Source organism: Lagenorhynchus albirostris, chromosome 2 (assembly GCF_949774975.1).
Source record: "Lagenorhynchus albirostris chromosome 2, mLagAlb1.1, whole genome shotgun sequence".
Classification (NCBI taxonomy): domain Eukaryota; kingdom Metazoa; phylum Chordata; class Mammalia; order Artiodactyla; family Delphinidae; genus Lagenorhynchus; species Lagenorhynchus albirostris.
The window spans coordinates 51,715,454-51,740,358 of record NC_083096.1 but is presented as its reverse complement, the minus strand read 5'-3'; the positions used below and the strand labels follow the sequence as shown (position 1 = coordinate 51,740,358).

General features: G+C 48.7%; 1 protein-coding gene across 1 annotated transcript in view; it reads right to left on the bottom strand.

Annotated features, from left to right (window-relative positions):
* Positions 1-2,547: 2,547 nt before the first annotated feature.
* Positions 2,548-24,905, bottom strand: part of SEC16B (SEC16 homolog B, endoplasmic reticulum export factor) — a 55,105-nt gene continuing 32,747 nt past the window's right edge. The window contains exons 12-26 of the mRNA XM_060142169.1: positions 23,817-23,898; positions 19,747-19,864; positions 18,418-18,529; positions 16,699-16,804; positions 14,655-14,795; positions 13,344-13,466; positions 12,485-12,557; positions 10,644-10,943; positions 9,743-9,810; positions 7,104-7,259; positions 6,835-6,933; positions 6,367-6,475; positions 6,154-6,233; positions 4,477-4,575; positions 2,548-3,828 (exon numbers count right to left, since the gene is read on the bottom strand). Of these exons, the coding sequence (XP_059998152.1) occupies positions 3,760-3,828; positions 4,477-4,575; positions 6,154-6,233; positions 6,367-6,475; positions 6,835-6,933; positions 7,104-7,259; positions 9,743-9,810; positions 10,644-10,943; positions 12,485-12,557; positions 13,344-13,466; positions 14,655-14,795; positions 16,699-16,804; positions 18,418-18,529; positions 19,747-19,864; positions 23,817-23,898 (1,735 nt within the window). The 3' untranslated portion in view covers positions 2,548-3,759. The remainder of the gene's footprint in view (positions 3,829-4,476; positions 4,576-6,153; positions 6,234-6,366; positions 6,476-6,834; positions 6,934-7,103; positions 7,260-9,742; positions 9,811-10,643; positions 10,944-12,484; positions 12,558-13,343; positions 13,467-14,654; positions 14,796-16,698; positions 16,805-18,417; positions 18,530-19,746; positions 19,865-23,816; positions 23,899-24,905) is intronic.

The following is a 24,905-nucleotide window of genomic DNA, read 5'->3' as shown; positions in this document are numbered from 1 at the left end:
GATCAAACCCAAGGCCAAGATGCTATGGCTCCCAAGCCAAAGCCAGCTTCTCCTTGGCCTGCAGAGGCTTGCAGCCTCTCGGGAGCTATAGATGAGGAAAGGGCCCAGTGTTCTCAGGCTCCCCGTTCCCAGCAGCATATTTCTAGCACAACCTGTTCTACTCCCCAAGCTTCCACCTTGTAAAGGAGGAACAGAGTATTTTCTTCTTACAGCTGCATTTGCTTTGTTTCACCACAACTGGTTTTAACCCCTAAAGCTCTAAAACAGTCATGACCTTTAGCAAACTCACCACCATCACGACCACTAAGAAAAGCTGATAAACAACTAAGAACTCTGAGAGACCCCAGTTCATCATACCCTTACTAGGCCCAACTGAGGGCTCTTTCCCGAGCCCTCAGGAAATGAACAACACGACTTGTTTTAACCAACCATGCTCCACGTTAATGGATGCATTCTGACTTTGCCAGAGTACAAGCTTCCAATCATGCATTAGCATAAGTACCATGGCCTCCTCCCTTTCTAGTGCATAAAACCCTCTGATTTTCCCCTCATAAAATGTGTCCACTGCTGCACATATTACTTCCTGTGCCTGGGAAGTAACTAATCTCAGTACCTGCTTTGCTGACACTGTAGTCACTCGTTTTCCATGAATAATCCCAACAGGAGGCAGAAGTGAGGACACAGGCATCCGATGTCTTTACCTTCCTCTTTGGTCCTCACTCTCCTCCTCTAAAGTGCTTCTTTTTATGGGGTAGGACTTCCCCTATGTCATTTTTCCTGGGGGCACTAAGCCACATGACCTAACATTGGTGGCAGGTGGGATTCAGGGAGAGAAACTGGCTTAGTCATAAGAACACCTATTGAGAAGTAATTTTAAATTATTCTTCCCATTACACACCTGTATCAAGAAAGAAAAATCTCATACAGATGACCAACAGGCACATGAAAAGATGCTCAACATTGCTAATTATTAGAGAAATGCAAATCAAAACTACAATGAGGTACCACCTCACACTGGTCAGAATGCTCAACATTAAAATGTCTACAAATAACAAATGCTGGAGAGGGTGTGGAGAAAAAGGAACCCTGCTACACTGTTGGTGAGAATGTAAATTGGTACAGCCACTATGGAGAACAGCACGGAGGTTCCTCAAAAAACTAAAAATAGAGTTGTGATTCCTGCAATCCTACTCCTGGGCATATATCCAGAGAAAACCATAATTTGAAAAGTTAAATGCACTCCAATATTCAGAGCAGCACTATTTACAATAGTCAAGACATAGAAGCAACCTACATGTCCATCAACAGATGAACGGATAAAGAAGATGTGGTACATATATACAATGGAATACTACTCAGCCATAAAAAAGAATTAAGTAATGCCATTTGCAGCAACATGGATGGACCTAGAGGTTACCATACTATGTGAAATAATTCAGAAAGACAAATACCATATATCACGTATACGTGGAATCTAAAATATGACGCAAATGAACTTATTTACGAAACAGAAACAGACTCACAGACACAGAAAACAGACTTGTGGTTGCCAAGGCGGAGGGGGAGTGGGGGAGGCATGGGTTGGGAATTTGGGATTAGCAGATGCAAACTATTATATACAGAATGGATAAACAACAAGGTCCTACTGTATAGCACAGGGAACTATATTCAATAGCCTGTGATAAACCACAATGGGAGAGAATATTAAAAAAGAATGTGTATATGTATAACTGAATCACTTTGCTGTGCAATAGGAATTAATCAACTATACTTCAAAAATATAATTTTTAAAAAAAAGAATGAAAAATCCACAGTTTAATATCATAGGCAACAAGATAAGGCAATTTTACTTATTAGATTATATACTAATAATTTTTTTAAAACACACACATAAAATGCTTAGCATGTACTAGGTACTTTTTTAAGAGCTTGACTCCTTTAATTCTTGCACTGTCCCTATATGGTAGGTACTATTGTAATTATCATCCTCATTTTATAGATGAGGGAACTAAAGCACAGGACAGTTAGATAACCCTGTCCAAGACTACAAGATGAACTGTGGATGAGCCAGGATTCAAGTCTAAACAATTTGGTGCCTATGAAACTCACAAACTACTGACATGGTACCGCCACTGGGTGTCAGCATACCAAACTGAAGGGGCTGCAGTCTTTTTTAGGGAAAAAGGGAACAGCACTTACTGAGGGCCTTCTAGATGCAAAACACTGGTGCACACATTTCCCAATTTAATCTGAGAGATGAATAAACTTTTTAGAGAACAGAATATGCAATATTTAGTTAACAGAGTAACCAATTTGCATCAGAGGAGTTTTTGTCCATATTTTTTTAACTGAAAAAATAGCGGTAGACTTAGAAGTTAAGAGGATCATTCCCTAGATTCTTCATTAACAAAGGGCTTTTACCAGCTGTTCGCACCTATCACACAATGAAACCATTATTAGAAAGACTTCAGGGAAGAGACCACTCAGTGTGCTCTCTCCCTCTGCAAAAACCAGCCAGAGACAAGCATCTGCTATAAAATTATGTGGTTTAATCGCTATCAACATCAGAACCATATTACGTTAAAGTACAAAACCTGTATGTACAATTACACATACAAAGAATGTTCTTTGTGAGGAACAATTTTCAGCAAATCTGACAAACAGCAAGAGTTACTCCTATTGTGGGTTTGAAAGGAGAAATGGAAATTTCCAAGATGTCCCCCTCCTCCCTCCGGCTCCTCTGACCCTCCGAACATCCATTTGCAAAGGCCCAAGGCAGGAAGGGAGGTATTAACAAACTTGGGCACTCATTCCTCCTCTCTTATGGAAGGAGTGAATTTTTAGGGAACATTTTCCATCCTTTATTACACTGATGTTCCATCCATCTGCATCATTAGGTTCAGTAGTTACCATGACAATATGATGCCTACAGCAATCTAACTTGATAGCCAGATGCCAGAATGTGGAAAAATAGGACCAGCTAAGAAAGTGAGAGAAATATAATTAATCTGAACCACATAAAAAATGTGCACAAAACTAAAACCAAGAGGGAAACTGCCAAAATGTCACCCAAGAGGGAATGATGACGGGAAACAATGATAAGTTTCCGAGATTCAAAACTCTTTTGCTAACTAGAGCCATGAATTGGTCTGTAACTAAGGCTGAGGAAGAAGTCAAAGTTAGTCTAGGGCTTCCCTGGTGGCGCAGTGGTTGACAGTCCGCCTGCCGATGCAGGGGACACGGGTTCGTGTCCCGGTCCGGGAAGATCCCACATGCCGTGGAGCGGCTGGGCCCGTGAGCCATGGCCGCTGAGCCTGCGCGTCCGGAGCCTGTGCAAGTTAGTCTAGAATATTGCCCTGAGTGCCTCTCCCCCAGTCATTTCCTGCTGCTGAGCCCAGTGGTGTCATCACTGATTCCAGCAGTGGGATTCTTAGGCCCTGAATCTCCCGAGGATCTCAAGCGACATTCTAAGTGCTGCCGCCACAGCATTCTGCTCACCTCCAGTCTGCTGTTATGCCCAGTTTTTCCATCCAATGAAGCCATCTGCACCATCATTCTGAAGCTAATCTTAAGACACTGAACTGAGCTATGTCCTGGGAGACCCTGTCCCCTTGCGTTCTCTATGTCCCATGGAGGCAACAGGCTAGCACAACCCTCTTGGGGGCCCTGATGTGGCAGAGGGGCTGGGAGATTAAGAAATGAGAACAACATAAAAGTTGTGCTTCAGGGAGACCAGCCTGGGATGGGTGGTCCTTCTCGTCACTGCTGGGTTGGATAGCGGCGCTGAGCTAGGCGATTTGGCCGGTTCAGGCTGGTAGCCATGGAGAGCTGGAAAACAACAAGCGTGGCACTAGATTATAGCCCCAAGCATGACTCCGACCAGGGCTGACTGGCTGGATTGAGCTTGGGCATCCTGAGGGTCTAGAAACCCTTCTGCTGTATTTGGCTTCCCATGGTGGTGTTCTCAGTATTTGCTTTCACCCAACACCTTCACCTCTTAAATAAGGAGAAAGAAATTCAACTTTATATAGAAGGGAGGCCAGTAATGCATCAGAACAAGCAGTCTGCCTCAGATCATGCAGAAGCAAGGAGTTTAGCTTCAATTAAACTTTGCAATGATCCCCTCGCCCCCAGGACACAGCCCTGGTGCAACCACACCATTGACACCAACACCAATTGTCTCTCCTGAGTCTCAAGACTTACGAAAGGTCAAGTGAAATATTAATAATAGTGACATTGACTGAGCATTTTCTGAGTGCCAGGCCCTTCACATACATGCTCCGGTTTAATCCTCACAACTACCCGCTGAGGTAGCTACTACTAACCCCATTTTACAGATGCAGAAACTGAGGCTTAGAGAGGTTAGTCATTGCTCAAGAACTCAGGCACAGTAATTTGTTATAAGTAAGATATAAACCTTGGTCTCCTTAATCCAGAACCCATGCTCCTAACCCCTCTCCCTCAGGGCCTCCTTACCTGGGGGACCTGGGATGGGTTGTAGAGAGGGACAGCCCCTTTCAAGGTGGGTGGGGGAAGCAGAACACCAGGGTTGAAGTAGAGCCCAGAGGAAACACCCTGTGATGGAAAATAATGGAAAATCCTCTTAGTCACCACTCCCCAGATTCCAGAACATCAAGGGCTTCCCTGAGCATCAACTTTGGTCAAGAGATGCAGATGTCATAGAGCTCAGGGAATCATGAACAAACAAACGGGGTTCAAGTGGGCACAGCCAACCCCTGGGTCAAGGGTGGCATTGCAGAGCCTTGGTGCTGCTGCATGAGAAGAAAAGGCCATAATAAATGTATTAATAGCATCATAAAAAGTAACCTCATATTCTTTGAAAGACCTGGAATACTACAAGAGTGCTGTAACCAGGCCACAAGAAATAAACATGTTTTCCTAGCAGTTGGCATGAAATCCATCCTGGTGTGGACAATTCATCAAGAGTTTATCACAGCCCTTGCCAAGGATACTGGTGAACTCTGGCTCCTACTGGGACAGGGACAGAGGCTGTTCTCTTTTTTTTTTTTTTTTTTTGGCCATGCCACATGGCATGCAGGATCTTAGTTTCCCAACCAGGGACTGAACCCACGACCCCTGCAGTGGAAGCACATAGTCTTAACCACTGGACCACCAGGGAAGTCCCAAGGCTGTTCTCTAGACATCACCTAAGGAAGCAGTTATGGGCTAACTCCTGTTCCCCGCAAACTTCATATGTTGAAGTCCTAACCCCAGCACCTCAGAATGTATTTGGAGACAGGGTCTTTACAGAGGTGATTAAGGGCTTCCCTGGTGGCGCAGTGTTTGAGAGTCCACCTGCTGATGCAGCGGACACGGGTTCATGCCCTGGTCCGGGAGGATCCCACATGCCGCGGAGCGGCTGGGCCCGTGAGCCATGGCTGCTGAGCCTGCGCGTCCGGAGCCTGTGCACTGCAGCGGGAGAGGCCACAGCTGTGAGAAGCCCGCGTACCGCAAAAAAAATAAATAATAATAAATAAATATTTAAAATAAATAAATAAAATTTTAAAAAGAGGTGATTAAAGGGGCTTCCCTGGTGGCGCGGTGGCTGAGAGTTCACCTGCCAATGCAGGGAACACGGGTTCGTGCCCCAGTCTGAGAAGATCTCACATGCCGTGGAGCGGCTGGGCCCGTGAGCCATGGCCGCTGAGCCTGCGTGTCTGGAGCCTCTGCTCCGCAGCGGGAGAGGCCACGGCGGTGAGAGGCCCACTTACCGCAAAAAAAAAAAAAAAAAAAGTTAAAGAGGTGATTAAGGTAACATGAAGCCATTAGAGTGGCCCTAACCCATTATGATTGGTGTTCTTATAAGAAGAGAAAATTTGGACATAGACACACACTGAGGTAAGACCATGTAAAGACTCAGGGAGAAGATGGCCAGCTGCAAGCCAAGGAGAGAAGCTGCGGGGGAAACCCACACGGCCAGCACCTTCATCTCAGATCTCCAGCCTCCAGAACCGGGAGGAAGTAAGTTTCTGGTGTTTAAATGGCACAGTCTCTGATACCTCGTTCTGGCAGCCCTAGCAAACTAATACAGAAGCTTTCTCCATATCCTCCACGAGTCAGGCCCTCACAGGGCGGCACCTGCAGCCCACGTGAAAGTTCAGTCCGCACAGAGGCGGCTGGTGGGCTGCTCACCTGAGGTCCCAACAAGCCTCCATTCCCCGTGCCCTTGGCTCTCCCCGCCCCGGACGCTGATCCTCGGGCTTCACTGCCACCTAGGAAGCAATGAGTCAGGGGTGTTCCCGCTGCTCGAGACAGAGGAGTCCCCACTCCCAGAAGGCACCCCCACGCCCCCGGGGAGTGCAGAGAGGACCACCGACAGCCCAGAGGACATGAGGTTGGCGGTACCTGTGTCCCTGGAGAAGGCGCCGGCGTCCGGCAGAGACTGGGGAGCTGGGGGCGGCGTCGGGGAGAGGCCTGGGCTGGGCCTGGGAGGAGCAGATGCTCGGGGGGCTTCCTGCTTAGTGCAGAAAGGAAGGTGTCGCTGACGGTAAATAAACCGGTGCTGCCTGCTTGTACTCCTGCAGGGCCCACATGGCGGCCAGATGCTGGCCTTCTCTCCCCCAAGTTCCATTTTCTTTATGCCGGTCCTCTGCTCTATGATCCAAGTTAACTCCTGGCCCTCGAAAGTTAAAATTCTTCATCCTGACTTCTAAGGCCTTTCATCATCTGCCTTTCTCCTCACTGGACCAATTTGTTTCCCACAATCTTCCATCACTAAACCTGTTTCACCTGGCCCAGGGTAGCGATGCCAGCTCCAGACCCTCCTAGGGCCCCTGGAAGGGGGAACTTCCGCGCCCTCCCTGCCCAGGTTACCTCAGAGTCAGGACTGTCAGATGCGTCCTCATCTCCAGAGGGGGGCGCGTCGCCGGTGGGCTTCGGGCGAAACCAGCTAAGCCAGCCAAACCCCAAGCCCTGGAGGGAGGAGGGCGAGTTCTGTAGCCTGCAGGGTTGCTTCTCCCTCTGAATGAGATTAGCCAGCCTCCCCCACCTGTGATGCTGGTGAGACAGGAGGGGCAGGGGCACCACCAAAGCCCAGATTCCCAGCTCTGCTCCGCCATCTGGGAACAGAAGAATCCCTCCACCTTTGTATTCTCCTTCGCGTCTCCGAGCTTTCCTCTCTGGGCGGTGTTTTCAGAAGACTTTTTCTTCTCTGCCTCATCGGAGGACTCCCCGTCATCCTCCTTGACTGATACAGTGGAACTCTCAGAAATATTTCGTGCTCTGGGAATCAGTGGCACCTGGGATTAAAGAAAACAGAAGTAGCATTTTTTTTTTTTTTTTTTTTTTTGCGGTACACGGGCCTCTCACTGTTGTGGCCTCTCCCGTTGCAGAGCACAGGCTCCGGACGCGCAGGCTCAGCGGCCATGGCTCACGGGCCCAGCCACTCCGCGGCATGTGGGATCTTCCCGGACCGGGGCACAAACCCATGTCCCCTGCATCGGCAGGCGGACTCTCAACCACTGCGCCACCAGGGAAGCCCAGAAGTAGCATTTTTATAGCACTTGACAGGTTGCAAAGGCACATTTACACATACTCCCTCACCTGACCTGCTCAGTAAAGCAGTGGGGAGAGCCCGTGCTCCGCAACAAGAGAAGCCACCGCTCGAAGCAACCAGAGAAAGCCCAAGTGCAGCAACGAAGACCCAACGCAGCCAAAAATAAATAAATTTATAAAAAAAAGAAAGGTTAAGCAACCTAAGGTCACATAACTAGTAAACGGCAGAGCAAGGATTTAAACTTAAGCAGTCTGACTCTCTTCTAGGAATTTCTCCTATTTGAATAAATTTGAGGAACAGACAAGGGCTTATATACTAGAATGTCCATCATTGTGTTTTACATAGGAGGGCAAGAGAAGGGAGGAGTAGTGAGAAAGAGTAGGAAAGAAAAGAGACACACCTGAAGTGTTTTAACAATAGGGGAAAGATGAATTAAAATCTGAGCTCCTTCCAGGGCCTACCAGGCCCTCCATGACCCAGTCTCTCTCTGCCTCTCTGGTCTTGCTTCTTAGCCCTCTCCCCTGTTGCTCCCCACTTTCTAGATACAGTGACTCCATGCTCTTCCTCGATTGCTCCAAGTCAGTCCCATTATAGGCCCTTTGCTCTCCCTATTCCCTCTGCCTGGAACACTTGTTCCCTGAATACTCACCCAGCTTCCGTCCACCCTCCATGCTGACCTCAGAGATGCCTTCCCTTCCACTCCGTGTAAGGTAACATCTCTCATGCACACAGTGGTTTATTTGCAGTCACCTCCACAGAACAGAAGCCCCAGGAGGGCAGGCTTTGTCTGCTTCCCTGGGTACCCCCAGCCCCTGTAACAGTGCCAGGTATGCTGTAGGAGCTCAGTATTTGTGAATGAATAAATGCATGAGTGATGGTATTTCCATACAATGGATTTTATCACACCAATATTAAAAATCCTATTTGGGAATGACATGGAAAATCTCAATTTTATCGTATTAAATAAATAGAAAATAAAGTTTCACCTACATATGTTCTTAACCATTTAAAAACACATGTGTGTATGTATACACATTTATAGACACACGTATATACACAGACAGGTCTCCCCCACTTTTTGAAAGTTGGCATTATGCCACTTCGCTTTTACCAAAGACCTACATTACTACCTGTTTTCCCTAACCAAAAAAGAGTCCAAAGAGGATTTTCACTTTTACAAAAAAAAGGCAGAAAGTGAAAAAAGCATTCAGCGTTTGTTTTGTAGGAGCCGTTATAGAGGCAGAGCGTACCCCAAGCAGCGAGAGTGGCCTGCCAAGCTCCTTCCCAGAAACTACGCTCAGCATCTCCGCATCAAGATGCCATAGCTTTGAGCTGTATCTGTGAGCACCTGTACTTCTTTTCGATTTATTTTGTGCGTTGTTGGCAAGATGTGTACTGAGGTAACTGCTTCTTCCCTTCATGCCATTGAGACGTACAAAAGGTTTCATGGAAAGGCTCTACATTCGGATAGCAGGAGAAACCCGTACATAGAAAAAATTTTAGAAGGAAATAACGAAAATATTTGACTATGGGCTTCTGAGTGATGTCTGTTTGACTCTTTATATGACACTTTTTCTGCATCTTTCAAGTTTTCTATAACAATAACGTACTAATTTTTCAGTTAGGAAAAAAAAAAAAGTAAAGTATAAAAGTGTTTTAAGCCTTGCAGCCCGGTTACGACTTGAGGAAGTTCGCCTCCAGCCAGGCACATTTGGGACCAGCAATGCCTGCTGTTGGAGGGAAGGGATTCATTCATTCAACAGCTGGCTGGATGATTACTTAGACGTGGTTCCCTCCAAGACTTGACGGCACACCTGGGCAGAAAAGATACAACTGCGGTAGGTCCTTCTTGGGAATAAAGGTAAAAATTAAAAGGTAAAAATTAAAAGGAAGAAAGAAATATCAAGAGTCTTCCATGGTGGGGCAGATCACAGCAAGTGTTCGGTGCAACAGTAAGAAGAGAGCAACAGAGGGAGCAGATGTGTGAGCTCAAAGCTACACCCAGCCCTGCCAGCCCTGCCCCCATGGATACAGGTTGGCAGGACTGAACATGAACCGGAACAAGCCTCCTCTCCACCTCGCAGGATCTGGTGTAGAAAGAAACAAGGTGAAACATGGAAGAGAGGGCTGGTGCAAGGCACAGGAAGGCATCTGTGAAACCATGGCAACTGAAGGAAACCCACAGCTCAGAGTGGGCACCGCATCTGCTGGGCTCTGTCCTCTCACCTGCGGTTTGGAAACAACCTTCTGCCCAACAGGATGCTGGAAGGTTTCTGGAGACACTGTGTTCTCTCCTATGGCACAAAACACAACAGAAATCGTGATGTGAAGTGGGGCCTTTCCTATCTATCCTGAGGAAGGGTAATGGGGACACAGTTGGCTTTCCTAACTGCAAAGCAGCCGGAGCTCTGAGCCCATAGCCCCAAGTGCATCGCAGTAAATGCAAAGTCCATTTGCACAAGCCTCTGAATTCCAGCCACCCCAGGACATGCTGCTCACCCAACCTTCACCCTGAACCAAGGTCATTCCTCAGGAACCCCGGAAATCAGGGCCACATCAAGCTGGATCGCAGGGATCCTCCCTGACCTTCCCCTCCATGTGAGTCTCCCATCTTGGACAGGACCTTGTCTTAGAAGCTCTAAGATCGGATCCTTCTGCATGGTTTCCCACACTTCCCTGGCATCACTCAGCAATGCTCACCCATACTCGGCCCCTGTTGTCCAAGGTCTGATGGGAGAAGACAGAAGCACGAGCCTCTGCCCACGGTCCCTGACACTGACGACTTCAGAAAGAGGACTTGGCCTAAACTACAGCTGCAGGCACAGGTGGCGTTTCCTTGCCTTCTCCAACTGAGATCCTAGAAACTACAGAATCCAAGGGGATGGCAGGAGTGGCTGCGGTTGGCTGTGCTATGCTTGTCCCAGTAGACACGTGGGCTGGACTGGGAGAGAGCCGTCTCCCTCAGAAGAACGTGAAGTACCAGGCCCTCAGTCGTGTGCACACCCACCACTCAGGGCTTTACCAGCTCCCACCCTACACCCTGCACTGGTCCCTGCACCTCCCTCTTCTGCTTGCTCCCCTAGGCACCTCGTCACCCAAGGTTCGCTGCCTCACTGGCAGGTCTTACCAGGGGGCGGGTGCATCTGCTGGGCTTCCTCCCAGGCCCTTCCTCCAGGAGTCCCTGTCACCGCCACGCTGCCACCAGTCCCTGGCAGATGGGCCTCAGGAACTGAGTAAAGAGGCACCGGGACCCCCGTCTGCCCGGAACCTCCTCCTGCTGGGTAGGAGCTGGGCTGGAGGGGAAAGGGCTGCTGTGGGCTGGGCTGGGCCGGGCCCATCGGCTCCAGTGTTGGCCACAGGGCTGAGCGGTCCCCAAGGGCTTCTGAGTTGCCTTGATGTCCAGAAAGATCCTGGTAGAAAGCGTCATCTAAGGACATAGGGCAAAGAGGAGGAAGTGAGACCTGTAACGTGGCACTTGTGTGGACTAATCACACCAGGAACAATCCCGCCCTTTGGAAAGCAGTGACAAGGACAGGCCACTTGGTGTGGCTGCCATCGATGTGATGACAAGTACAACACAGCAGTAATTGTAACACCTCTCACCGCTGATGACTCAGAGTTTACAAAACCATTTCCCTCACTACCTTGTATGATCTCTGAGCCTTAAGCCAGCGGGTTGGGAGGGCAGAAATTACCATCTCATTTAACTCCACAATTTTTTGCATTTGGATAAACGTTCTCTTTTAAGGATCTCCTAAGGGACTAGGTACTTGAAACTTAGAACGTTGCCAGTTAAAACCCAAATCAGACTACAGAAATGATGGCTTTGCTTTAAAGAAGCAGAACCTTGGCCCAGGAAGGGACCTTGGTGGTATTCATTCTGGCTCTGCCGTGTTGCTGAAGAGACAGACCAAGGTGTGGACGGGGACAATGGCTGCCCCAAGGTTATGGAACTGGTGTGGTCATCTGACCCACCTGCTCCATTGGGTGACAGGAGATACAGCTGCTTCCCAGCGGAAGTGGCCACTCAGAAACACCCAGCCTGCTCTCTTGCAGCCCTTCACCCTCCCAGATTCTGGGACACAGCAGCAAAGCTGGGAAACAGAAACCAAGGCCTGCCCTTCCTTGCTGCCCCCTCGCTTATCCCTGAAGGAAGCGAAAAAGGCTGGGAAACAGCCGGAAGTAAAAAGATGAGGCCCCGTCCTGACCTCACCAGGGAGTGCTGTTTGGGGAAAGGGCACAGAATTAACTGGGGTAACAACGTCTGCCCAACCCAACACTCAGAGGCATCCTGAAGGGAGAGGAGGGGTCTGTTGAAAACACTTTGAAACCTATTTCATGCGTGCGGCAACTGATGCTCAAACACCGTTCCTATGCGCTTCCTATGTCCCCACCGCTAACATGAAATACAGATAACCCACCACCTCAAAGAATGTATTCAGCTAGGGAGACAGTACTGACACAAGTGAAGCAATTAGATAACAACACAACATAACAAGATTAAAACCTGAATGTGAAGCAAAACCTCTAATAATGCAGAAACAGAAGTGTCAGGGACGGGGGCTTCCCTGGAGGCACAGTGGTTGAGAATCTGCCTGCCAATGCAGGGGACACGGGTTCAAGCCCTGGTCTGGGAAGATCCCACGTGCCGCGGAGCAGCTAAGCCCGTGTGCCACAACTACAGAGCCCACGTGCCACAACTACTGAAGCCCACGCACAACAACAAAGACCCAACGCAGTCAAAAATAAATCAATTAATTAATTTAAAAAAGGAAAAAGAAAGTGTCAGGGATGCCTGTGGTCAGCAGAGCTGTGTGGAGAGGGGGGGCCCAGACCACTGAGTCAGATCGACACAGGCAAGGAAGGCACTCCAGGAAGGGAAGGGGGAGAGTCTTTTAGGTTGCGTTATCTCGTCTAATCAGATCCTGAGAGTCAGCTATTACACATTCAGTTCATTGGTTTGGGTACCTGTTGTTTTTCTGGCTCCCAAAATATCCGAGTGAGCAGAGCAAGGATCCCCAATGTCTCCTGCTACCTTTTGCTATTAAGATAAAGTAAACACCTCTTAAGCAACACAAAGAAAAACAAAAACACTGAACCACGGTTTAAAATTAAGTCAGAAAAGAAACTTCAGGAGTGATAAGGTAAGGGAGTCGCAGGTGAATGCAGGGGCTGGAGGGGGAGAGGGAGGGGGAAGGGCAGCCTCAGCCCTTCCTACCTCCCAGCTCTGCCCAGAGCAGTCAGGGACCAGGGCAGCATCCTCTCCCAGGGGAAGGGGCAAGAGGAGGGAATGAAACCGTGGGCCCCAGAGCCCACAGCACATGTAGGAAGCAAGGGCCGTGTGTGCCTAAAAAAATCCCCCTGCCCTTTCTCAGCGACAGAGGGAGAGACAACATGGAGGAGGCCCTGTTCCAATTACTGTATAACAGTTACTACCTGCCGCTTTTGCAATTGTCAGAACAAAAAAAGGAAAGGCCCGGAAGTCTTTTAAGCAATTGCCCTACATTACATGAAAGTGACAAGGGCCACTGCGAGCCATTGTTCCTCACAGAGAGATGGAAGCTTTGATGGTCAGAAAATGTATTTTCTGGGACCACAGAGAAGGGTGGCTGGGTGCTTTGGAAGAGGGCCCCACTGTCTCCCACCAAACACAGGAAAATGTTTCCACCCGGGCGCAGCGGGGAAGCTGAGTGCCACCCCTTTCCCAATCAGGCTGTGCCTCATGGGTGACAGGAGACCCCCAGAGCCCTCCATGCCTACCTACTCTGGGTCTAGGGCAGACAAGAGGGAAACAGAGGCCCACCCCACTGACCTGCCCCCCACTTACCTGCAGCTCCTTGTGATGCCCCCGAAGGTGTACCAGCCAGTCCGGCTCCAGGTCCCTGTCTCCTCGGTGACGGCGGTGGCGTTCTAAAACCAGAGGATCTGACAGCTTCAGTCTCTCTGCAAGCTGTGCCAGGTTTCCAGACGGTAAGAGAGGGAAAAGGAGAGAGAGAAGTGAGTGAAATGGACAGACACGGGGAGAGGCAGTAAGAAGAAAGAAGGGAGCCTTGACTCGTAAACCAGATTACAAAGAATTGCCAAACAGCAAATTCAGCAGATATCTTCCCCGAATTGCAACATAAACCAACAGTTAACCCCTCCTGTTGCTAGACACTAAATAAACTAGCAACAGGGGAGGAGGAGAGCAACAGGGAAGAAACTGTCACTCTGCTTTATGTCTCTGCAAGGCTGCCCTCAGGAGCAGCGCTTCTCAAGCTTCAAGCCCGGTAGGAACCACCTGGGACCTTTGCTAAAATGCTGGTTCTGATCCCAGAAATCTGCGGGACCTGAGATCCTGCATTTCTAACAAGCTCCCTACAAGGAGACGCCTGTGCTGCTGGTCGAGGGACTGCCTGTATCGTAAGGCTATTCCATCATTAAGTTCCCAGACTTCCCTACTCCTCCATTCTGGGTCCTGAGCTGCCTACAACCATCATCCTGTTGGCAGAAATTCGCCATGAAGGGGGCTCAGTCCCGCAGATTTTATTGATTACAGAATCCAACACTGGGCCTGATCTAAAGCGAAGAAAAAATTGATGGTAGGCTGCCTTTTTACTCTCAGCTAATGGATTTTTCTTCAATTAATTGGAACAATTATTTGCCTGATGGTTTTCTTTCTCAGGAACTAAAGGTTGATATGTTTTTGTTTTCTCTTTTTGAATGTATCTCCCATGTGATAAAATATTCCATGCATTTAAAAGCATTTTAATAAGGATCATTTCCTGTTTTAACCCCTAAAATATATTTTCTAAGCCCAGCTTTTATCATTAGAACAGTTCACCGTAACAGGCAGTTTTACTGGACCAAAAAAGCAGATGCAAGAATGAATGTCCTGCATAGCACATGCCTGGTTTTCAGTCCCCCAATTTCACTGCATCCCTCCCCGCCGCCATCCCCGCCCATAGCATCCTTCTTTGTGCAGTGTCAGGCCTCTGCTTATCACATCTGGACATGCATATGTGGTCAAAGACAGCCACGGGCTCCAATTTTACAGCATGTGCAAAGAAGATGAAATGGGGTGTCTGAGCCACTTTACAATAGCTTCCTCTGAACGCTGAAGATAACACACCTGCAGAGAACCCTCTGAGAAGCTCACCTTGATGAGTTCCACTAATAGCACAGGGTGACTGTTCTCTCCCTGGCTCAGGAGGGCTGTGCCAATGGCTTCGCAGTAATGCAAGGCCTGGGATGCAAGGCCGTAATCTGCCAGACGGGAAGCATAAAGGAGCTTATACACCTGTGAAGAGGAGCAGGGCCAGTGATGAGCCCATCCAGGCAGGGACAGAAGGAGAGAAGTGGAGATAAGACTTCTTGGAAGTCAGCTGACTGCCAACTTCCTCTAACTCTGGATCCAAATATTAAAGAGGGCCTTGTGCCATTTGGGGCGTTCTATCTGTGTATGGGCACAATTCCAAATCCAGCCTGCAGTTCCGTCCTCATAGAGGAAGGGCTGGAAGGCACATCAGCTGAATCTCCCTAGGCTCCGGTCAACATGGAAATGCACTGGACTCTTATCAGGCAGCCCACATCTCTGGGAAGCCTGGTGTATGTGGGGCACAGGACCAGGCACCAGGAGGACGGATAAAAGAAGAAAAAATGACTGAGGTGCAAGGGACTTCAAGCCCAAGGGAGTGTACAGACAGAGACAGGTAAGGGCTCAGAGAAGCATGAGTGACAGAACTAAATGGAGCTTGAGGGCTGGAAATCAGACAGACCCAAGTTCAAATCCCAACTCCATGCTGGGTGTGGCACATTGAGCTAGTTACCCCACCTCCTCTCTGTGCCTTGGTTTCCTCACTATAATATGGGGATGATAATACGATCTACCCCTTGGCTGTTGTAAAGATTCAGTGAGATAATCCATGTAAAGTCCTTAGAACAAATGGTACCCAAGAGATGTGAGCCAATAGCACGTAACTCCTTGGAACCTGTCTTGTTAAAGGGGGGTAATCATGCCCGGATTACCACAGGATTAGAAATCATACAGTCAAAGCACCATAACACAGTTCCAGGCGTGTAGAACTCATTCCCTAAAAACAGCTAATCTCACTGCTATCAGCCCAAAGACAGCTGAGAGGTGGGATGACTACAGAACAGAAAGAAAGAGACTGAAGACCTGCATGGACCCAAAGGAGCTGTTCAGGCAGGGCTCTGCTGGAGAAGGTGGGTCTTTGGTAAAACTCTTAAAGAAGATACTAACTGGGTCATTGCCCTATAGGCAGTAATTCATTCATTTCCAAGCCTTTGTTTTGTGTTTGGTGGTGGTGGTGTGCATGTGTGTGTGTGTTGCTGCCACCGAGTGCACTCTCAATACAGGCACAGAAGGAGTCATTATGGATTTAAGGGGACAACAGGGCATCCAGTAGAGAGGTTGAGAAGAGAGGTTAGAACCTGTGTGGACACCACCTGCACAGCTGCAGCCCTGGGGGGAAGAGAGGAGGATGGGGGCCAAGGACAAAGCAGGGAGGAATTTCCAGAGTTAAAAACAGAGTCATCCAGGGCTTCCCTGGTGGCGCAGTGGTTGAGAGTCCGCCTGCCGATGCAGGGGACGCGGGTTCGTGCCCCGGTCCGGGAAGATCCCACATGCCGCGGAGCGGCTGGGCCCGTGAGCCATGGCCGCTGAGCCTGCGCGTCTTGTGCTCCGCAACGGGAGAGGCCGCAACAATGAGGCCCGCGTACCGCAATAATAAAAAACAAAACAGAGTCATCCAAAAGAGATGGGAGCGGCAGGTCAGAGGAGAGGAGGAAGGGTGAAGAGCCCCCAGTCGGGTCTTCTTGCTCCCGCTCCCAGCAGGATGACCGTGGGACTGAGGAGAAGTGGAGCGATCTGGAGACAGAAGAACAGAAGGAGCTACAGACAGCGGGGGAGCCCCAGGGCTGCTGGCACGATTCTCATTGTCAGCAGTGAGGCAGGAGCCCCCAGCACAGAGGCTGCTGCAGCGTTTGCTCTCCTATCTTAAAATGCAAACCTTTAGGGGACCTAGAAAGACATCCTAACCCTTCCCACATTCCAGCTAATGAGGAAAAGTCCAGTGGATGACTTAGCCCAGCCACTACGTGCCAGAGAGCAAGGCGGAAAACCCGGCGGCCCACAGCCATGTGACGCAGCTAAGGTGGTGGCCTCGTGAGGGTTCAGTTACCTGGAAAGAAGGGATGAAGGATTTGGGGCGGCCCAGCATCTGACAGTACTCGAAGATTTCCGTCCTCTGGATAGCCTCAGTTGTTGCAAATTTCAAAAACTCTTGACTAAAAACCAGGAAATAAGAATAAAAGGGATTGAGGTGGGGACAGATTTAAATCCTAGTAGATGGCCAAACACCAGCTGCATCCATTCATGGTAGAGTCTCTGTCCTGGGCTGATCCTTGGGGCAGCTCCAAGAATGGAAAGAGAATCTGCACCTCCAGAGGCTCTGGGGGAAGGCGAGGGGGAGAGACTGGGGGGAGGGGGAGATCGCTGCCATCTTTACTGGAGGGTCACGTAAGGCAAGCTGCTCTCACACCCAGCTCAGTGGGGCACTGGGTCCTCCCCGTAAGCACGCTGAGAGCCAGCCTTAGTGCCCTGAGAACCCAGAGCGGGCGTCTGTGAGAGGCCACCATAGCCTGAGCAGAAGAGCAGAAAAGAGGGAGTGATGTGATGTTCGGAAGCACTGAAGAAAGAAGGCCCGGCAGAGAGAGGGTAGCACTGTGGAGCCCCAAATCAGAAGACGGTCCCTGTGCTGGAGGTTCATTCCAGTGAGGAAGCAGGCTGGGTGAACGTGATCTGAGGGGCCCTCAGAGTCCTCACGGGTCCCAAAACAGCTGCTGTGAGGTTTGAAATCATAATCACAGGGGCTATGCCTGGGGTCAGGACTGTATCTCCAGAAACATCCTCGTACAATATAAACATAGGAGGGGGACACATTAAACTGTTTCACTTACTGTCCCATTTGGCCCAGACAGGCCTCTTTGACAAGCCAACTAGGTGCTATCAGAGACCATGACCTTGACAGACAGGCTATGAGAGGATGCGTTTCTACAAAGAAAAGCCTAACAGTCTGGATTCCAAGTCCAACCTGACCCCACACTAGCTGTCATCTTAGACAAGTTACTTAACCTCTCTGTGCCTTGGTTTCCCTCCTCTATAAAGTGAAGATTAAAAGCGTACCTTCTTCACAGGGTAAATGTGTAATGATTAAAGGAAATAGTGCAAATAAAACGGCTGGCACAATGTAAGAGCTTAGGAAATCTTAACTATTACAGGGAAAGAGAAAGAGAGATCTAGAATGTGGAGGGCAGCTAGAGAGCAAGCCGGTCTTTTTGTCCGTTTATTCATTGTCTGGGGGATTATTAAGGTCCTTCTGTGTGAAAAGCCTAATACTACGGCCAGCAGGGAATAAGTGACAGGCGGGACTCTGAGTAGCTTGTGCCCCAAGTCAGTGTAGGGTGTGGTGGCTAGACAAACGTCTTCCACTTTCGGGTTTTGCCCAAGGCAGGCTCTGAGAACTGGTCCAGAGCTGCCTGACGCAGAGGCTCAAGCCGCCGCGCTCCCGCTAAGCATTTTCTGAAGAGTCACTCTCTGATCACGGGGCCAGGGCGCCACCGAGTGGCCATAGGGGTACAATGCAACCCACAGGCACCAGTTCACAGCTTCCCCGGAGCAGGGCCTGGACCTGAGGCCCCCTGGCGGTGTGATGCGGCACCCACCCGGCATCTCCTCCGCCAGAGCCTACCTGTGCGGAAAACCATCCCAGAGGAGGGGACCAGCAGTGGCCGAAATTCACACAAGACAATGGAAAATGGAGCCATGAAGCCCAGCAAGGGCTAAACCAATCCCCTGGAAGATGTCCTTCCCACTCCCTTTCCCCCAAAAGATCGCATACCTGTGGCTACTGCCCAGCAAGGCCAGGTGGTCTGTCTTCACGGTATAGGAACCGAAGGGCACGTGAGCCATGAGGTAGCAGAAGTGAGCTGCTTCCACCAGCCCCTTCCCAGCTGCAGGAGGAGAACAAGCCCCGGTCACGGAACACGCCCACGTGAGGACCCACCATCTGGGAGGGATGGGAGAGGGCTGGAGAGGGGCTTGGGGGTCGGAGCGGAGAGCCTCATGGGGATAAAGGAACGAGCTTTTCACACTACGAGTCACAGACCCCAAACCCCACTCCCTCTCCTACCGCATTTTTGGCCTCCGACATTATTTCACTTCTCTTCAGCCAGAATAAGGCACTATTTCACGTTCCCCCAATGGATTTTCAATGAGGACGTTTCTAAGCATTTTAGTCCTTCTGGAGAGGGAGAAATGGGTAGAAATGCCTACACCCGAGCAGAGAAGCTGGCCGTTGGGAGTAGCAGTTTTTAAACTAGGCTTCTTGGGGCACTAATGCCTCCCCTGCTGAAGTCAAACAATAGAAGACCTTTCCCAGTGATCATAAAAATTACATTCATTACCAAATTGTTCCCAGTTTTAAAACGTTCTCCCATACATTTTCCATTACCTCAACATTGAATTAATTCAAATAGATAAAGTAACTAGCACGGGGCCCGGCACCCAAGAAGGTCCGGCAAAAGTTAGTTCTCTTTCTACCCCGGTGCTGAACAACCTGCCATTTGACTGGGCACAACCTTACGCGTAGCTATTTTAGGTTTAGCAGAGCGGTATTTCACAAAGTGCCACAAAGCAATGATTTCTAGACGTTCTGGCCCTTGACCAAATCTGAGAACCACTTATCTGGAACATTTAACAGCCCCTAAGTGTTTATGAGGCCACATTCACAGAGAGGTGATAGAAATAAAGATTATACGATTACCCAGGGTAGTTCAGGCAAAAATAGAATTTCCTATCTGGTTGAGCTGGGTCACCACGGGACTAACAACAACAGTAGGCGAGATGCCCCCATGTGTTAACTCCATCTGCACGGGAATCTGACCCAGGCATAGGAATCACCTACTCAGGGGAGCCTCCTACAGTGGCAGACCCCAGAGTCTCAGGGGCCTGGCCTGCACTGGCTCGCAGCGGAAAACAGAAACAGAAAGGCAAGAAGGACACCTCTCTCCCTGGAGTTTCTGTCCCCAAAGCACTGAGGCTCCTGGGTCAAAGGAAAGCCTGAGGCATAGACTCGGGCCCAACACAGAACCTAAGAATCTAAGCACAGAGTGGTTAAAGCTGGCCTGGAAATAGAGGAGAGGAGGGGATGGAACTGGTGTCTGCTTACCCAGGGTGTCCCCCATGGTGACAATCGTGCGCTGATACAGCTCCGGGTCCCCACCTTGATTCGACAGAATCACAGCCAAGTGCGGCCTCCAGTCTCCCCACTGCTCGTCCCCACAACACTGAAAAGCAGCAGAAAAATTGAAAATTGACTGAGCAATGTAGCCCTGACCAGAATATAGGTAAGTAAGGAAGGTTGTTGTCTATTTCCTGGTTTTCCGGGAACGCCCATTATGCTGCCGGCAATGTGGCCACTCATTGATTTTGCGTTCTCTTTTTAAAAAAGCAAAACTCTTAGAAGGATGAATAGGCAGGCAGACAGACACATTACACACATACATACACACACACACACAGGGATGTTGGGAGTAGATAAATGGAATGACACTCTTGGTCCATAATTTTCAGATTTCCTCCTGGTGCCCCTAACCCCAAAAGCTAGGGACAAAATAAAAAAAAAACCAACTGATGTTTCAGTGGGAGGCAGAGGATCAAATACCCTTGGTTCATGGGAAGAGTTAGAAGCCAGTTAGAAGACAGGGGAACACTGGGCTCCTTGATACCTATTACCAAATGGCTAATGTTTTCTGGTTTTACAAAGCCAAAGCCGTCTCTCACACATCACCTTCTTTAATCTTCACAACAACCCTGTGAACTCTAATTCCTATCGCCTCTTGAGGAGTGAGAAAACCAGGCCAAGTGGCCCAGCCAGCACTGTGTCCCCCTTCCTCTGGTGACCATGCAGAGGCAGCAGAGCTCCACGAGGGGGCGGTAGAGTATAATCAGAGAAGTGGGAGCAGGCAGAAGCCCCTCACGAATGATGGGCTGCGCTTCTCCTGAATGAAGGGGAATTTCAGAACAGGGAATATCAATAAGGAAACAACACAATGTCACAGAAATGACACGGGCCCTGGATTCACCTGGGGTCCTGCCTCTTGAGCAAGTTTCTTTATGTCTTTGAACCTTTGTTTCTTTATCTCTTAAATGGAGATCATGATGTCTACCTGCCAGGATTTTTTTTTTTTTACATCTTTATTGGAGTGTAATTGCTTTACAGTGTTGTGTTACTTTCTGCTGTATAACAAAGTGAGTCAGCTATATGTATACATATATCCCCATATCCCCTCCCTCTTGCGTCTCCCTCACTCCCACCCTCCCTATCCCACCCCTCTAGGTGGTCACAAAGCACCGAGCTGATCTCCCTGTGCTATGCAGCTGCTTCCCACTAGCCATCCATTTTACATTTGGTAGTGTATATATGTCCATGCTACTCTCTCACTTCATCCCAGGATAACTGTTGATAATAATATAGTTAGATGAAGCCCATAGCATAGTGCCTTACACTTGGTTTGCACATTATAAATTACATGTATATAAATACACACACACACACACACAGAAGCACAGCAAAGGAAAGAGGTGACTTGCAGACCCGTCTCTCCTCCAATTTGTTATACTGAAAAGATAGAGCAGGAGATTGACAGTAATAGCTAAGATCTGGAGGTCAAAACAATTCACAGTTATTTGGTATTGTCTTTGTAATTATCCCATAGAACAAAGGATGCTTTATCCAACTCCATTTTATAGTGACTCTGTTTATCTGGGCAATGCAGTGTGAATGAGGACGAGGATGACAATAAATCACAATAATAACAGCAGTTCTCACTTACTGCACCCTGACCCTGGGCCACGGCCTGTGCTAATAAGCACGTCTCCTAAGAACAGTCACGTGCATTAGGTGCTATTATTATCCCCATTTTAACATGTGAGCCAGGCTCTTTCTTGCTGAAACTAAAGGGACTAGCAAAAGAAAAGCCCTTGCTAAAAGAACAAAAACTTAGAAATAATTCTTCTGTCTCCTCCCCCCGGCGATTTGGAAAAAAAATCACCGTAAAGCAGCTCTATGGAGGGAGAAGAGAGAGAGAGAACGCTTATTAACTAACTTGAGTGGGCCAAGCATGGTGGTTGATATGTTCAGATATTCTCTCCCCTTTAATTTTTACAGTAGCTCTGTTAGGCATCAAAATGCCCACAAAGAAGAAAAGCTGAGGCTCTGAGATTAAGTAGCAGGGTCCAGTTCCCACAACAGTGAGGAGTAGAGTCGAGGTTAAGCCTCTGACAGAAGCCCACGTCTGTGTTTACCAGCTGCCATGCTTTTTCCACTACTCCTCTTATTATAAGTACCAAAGTCTAGCCTTTTACTGGATGCTACGATGCTAGGAAACTCTCAAACACTAGGCTCAAATACTGCAAATATCACCTCTGGCTCCTCGGTTTTCTCACCCAAGAGTAGGGAACATTTAGCAAACTCTACCAGTGTAATGAGACCCAATGGACTGTATGCTGATTACATCTTTTCCTGCATTTAGTGCTTTGTGACATGGTGCAATTTCATTGCAGAGCACAGGCCCTCAGCAGAATTGTGAGGTGCACCCCATGTTCCAGTATAGCCAGCTGGTTTGACGAGGTGGCATGAAAGTCATCATTTCTCTTTTCTTTTCTTGAAATTGTCCACAGCAATAAGAGAGGCAAAAAAGCAAAAGCGTGAAGTACATTTTCATTGAAACTAGGTGTCAGCAAAAATCCAAGCCTCTAAACACAAGAAAAGGCTTCCAAAAGTAATGGAGATTGAACAGAGGTGGGTTTAGGAGGCAGAGAGAATACCAGAAGGAGGGGATCCCACAGCCATCTCCACTGGCTGAGGAGAAGCAAAAATGGTCACAGAAAATACCAGGTCATGCGGAAATGCCAGCTGCCCTGGAATATGGCCCTGGCACCTCCCCAGCTCAAACCTCCCATAAATAACCCATCCAGGGAAGACCTGAAGCCTATGAAGGAACAAGTACAGAATCGCTACAAATATACCATCAAGATAAAAGGAGGGGGGAAGGTAGAGAGAACATTCACCAGAAAAATGTTTCCACAAAACAAAGAATTGTCACCAAACATTTCATCATGAATTTAAGTAAAATAATGAAACAATTTGTTCTATGAAGCAAGGGTCTAAAGCTAAGTTACAGGAGCAGAGGAAAGAGATGGTGGAGAACAGGAGGAGGTAAATGTGACCTGCAGAGCTCAGGAGAGAAGTGGGAGAAAAATCAAAGAAATAAAGACAAAAATGGAAAACGCACAGAAGCCAAGAGACACTGATGAAAACACAGTAAGGGACACACAGGATGGACACACAGCAAAAAAGAAGAAAGAAAGAATTGAAACCAAAAAAATTTTTTTTAATTAAAGAAAAAATTATATATATATAATTCACATGTATATATGTATACAGTTCATATATATATATATATATGAACTATATATATTTTGTGTATAGAGGGTGTTCCTGAAAAGAAAACCAAAATAAGAGAACAAAATAAACACTGAAGGATACAATTCAAGAAATTTCTCTGGAACTGTAAGATACGGATGCACATATTAAAAGAGCGTGCTGTATCCCCAAATAACTGACACAGACAGTCAACAACAAGATATATCTCAGTAAAGTTATTGGACTTCGAGGATAGGGAAGGAATACCTTGGGACAAAAAGATCAACGCTCTTATAATGGGAAAACTATCAAGCTGGCCTCAGGGTTCTCCCGAGCCACATCCCACACTGATGACGTAGAATCTAACACGTCCAGCTTTGAAGGGTCACGTGCAGTGGTGGGGAAGAAAGCAAGCCTGGTTGTGGGAAGCGTGGAGAGCAGCCTCGGGTTCTCTCGCTATTTGCCACACAGCGGGTAGCCGTGGATTGTGGAAAGGGCACAGTCTTTGGAATCAGACAGACCTGGGCCCATCCTGACTCCACTACTCTTAGCTCTGTGATCTTGGTCATTTTACACCTTTGGGACTCAGTCGTCACGTCTGCAAAACAGGGATAATCATTCCTACCTCCGTGCGTTAAACGAAATAACATGCATCACAGCGCTTAGCACGGGGCCAGGCACATGGGAGGTGATTAACCAACAGTAATTACTTATTTTTCATCTCTAAAGCCATCGCCTCATTCCCGAGCAGTCCCTACCCCCTAAACCCTTAGGGTGCTGGGGTGTTGAGGGGGTCCTGTCACAGAGGGTACCGTGGCTGCCTGTGGGATCCTTCCCGACATGAGCTGGAAGAGGGTCTGCAGTGGGTCGTTGAGCGCCAGCGTGCTGGTGAAGCTGCAGAGAGAGGAGACCGTCTGTCAGTGGGAATCCAGCCAAGAGAGCCTCTAACCCCTTGCCTGTGAGGCACAGGCCTCATCTACTTGTATTTGGTTGCAGCAGCTTCCTTCGGAACTTGAGTCTCTCTTTTCAGTTGTGCCTCTGCTCCATCCCACGTTCGGATCTCCATCCCACCACACACGCCAAATAGATCTCATTACTGGGGAAGATCTTCGGCATTTTAGCACTGACTCCCTAACTCTTGAGTAACTATTTTGTTGGCCTCCGTCCATCACGGAGGTGAGCCACAAATACTTCAAAGACCCCTGAGAGCCCAACGGTGGGCACCTCCTCCCCAGGCACCCTCCACGTCCACTGCCCCACAGCAGCCCTCCTCCCCAAGCCCACAGCTCTCAGTGCTGTTTTCCGGGCTCATCGCTAGCCTGGGTCTCTACTGCTTTTTGCTCACAAGCACTATATCGTCATTTTCAGTAACCCAAGAGGCGTAGAGCAGGGACCAGAAATGATCATACTGATGACCAACCATGGGATCTGCTTAACAAGGATATAATAAGCTCTATGGCTGATTTGAGGTTTAAGCATACTCACTAAGAGATTTTTCATGATTCTCTGGGTCCCATCAGATAGCAATGGCCCAAGGCAAAAATCTGTAGCCGAGATATATGCTACAATGTGGAGTTGTGGGACGTTCGTTTCCAAAACCCAAAGGAAACTCATCCCTCGGAACACCATCTTTTTTTTTTTTTTTGCGGTACGCGGGCCTCTCACTGTTGTGGCCTTTCCCACTGAGGCGCACAGGCTCCGGACACGCAGGCTCAGCGGCCATGGCTCACGGGCCCAGCCCGCTCCGCGGCACGTGGGATCTTCCCGGACCGGGGCACAAACCCGCGTCCCCTGCATCGGCAGGCGGACTCTCAACCACTGCGCCACCAGGGAAGCCCAACACCACCTTTCTTTTAACAGCACCTTTCCTCCGGAGCTCAGAGTGCTTCTCCTAATAGAAG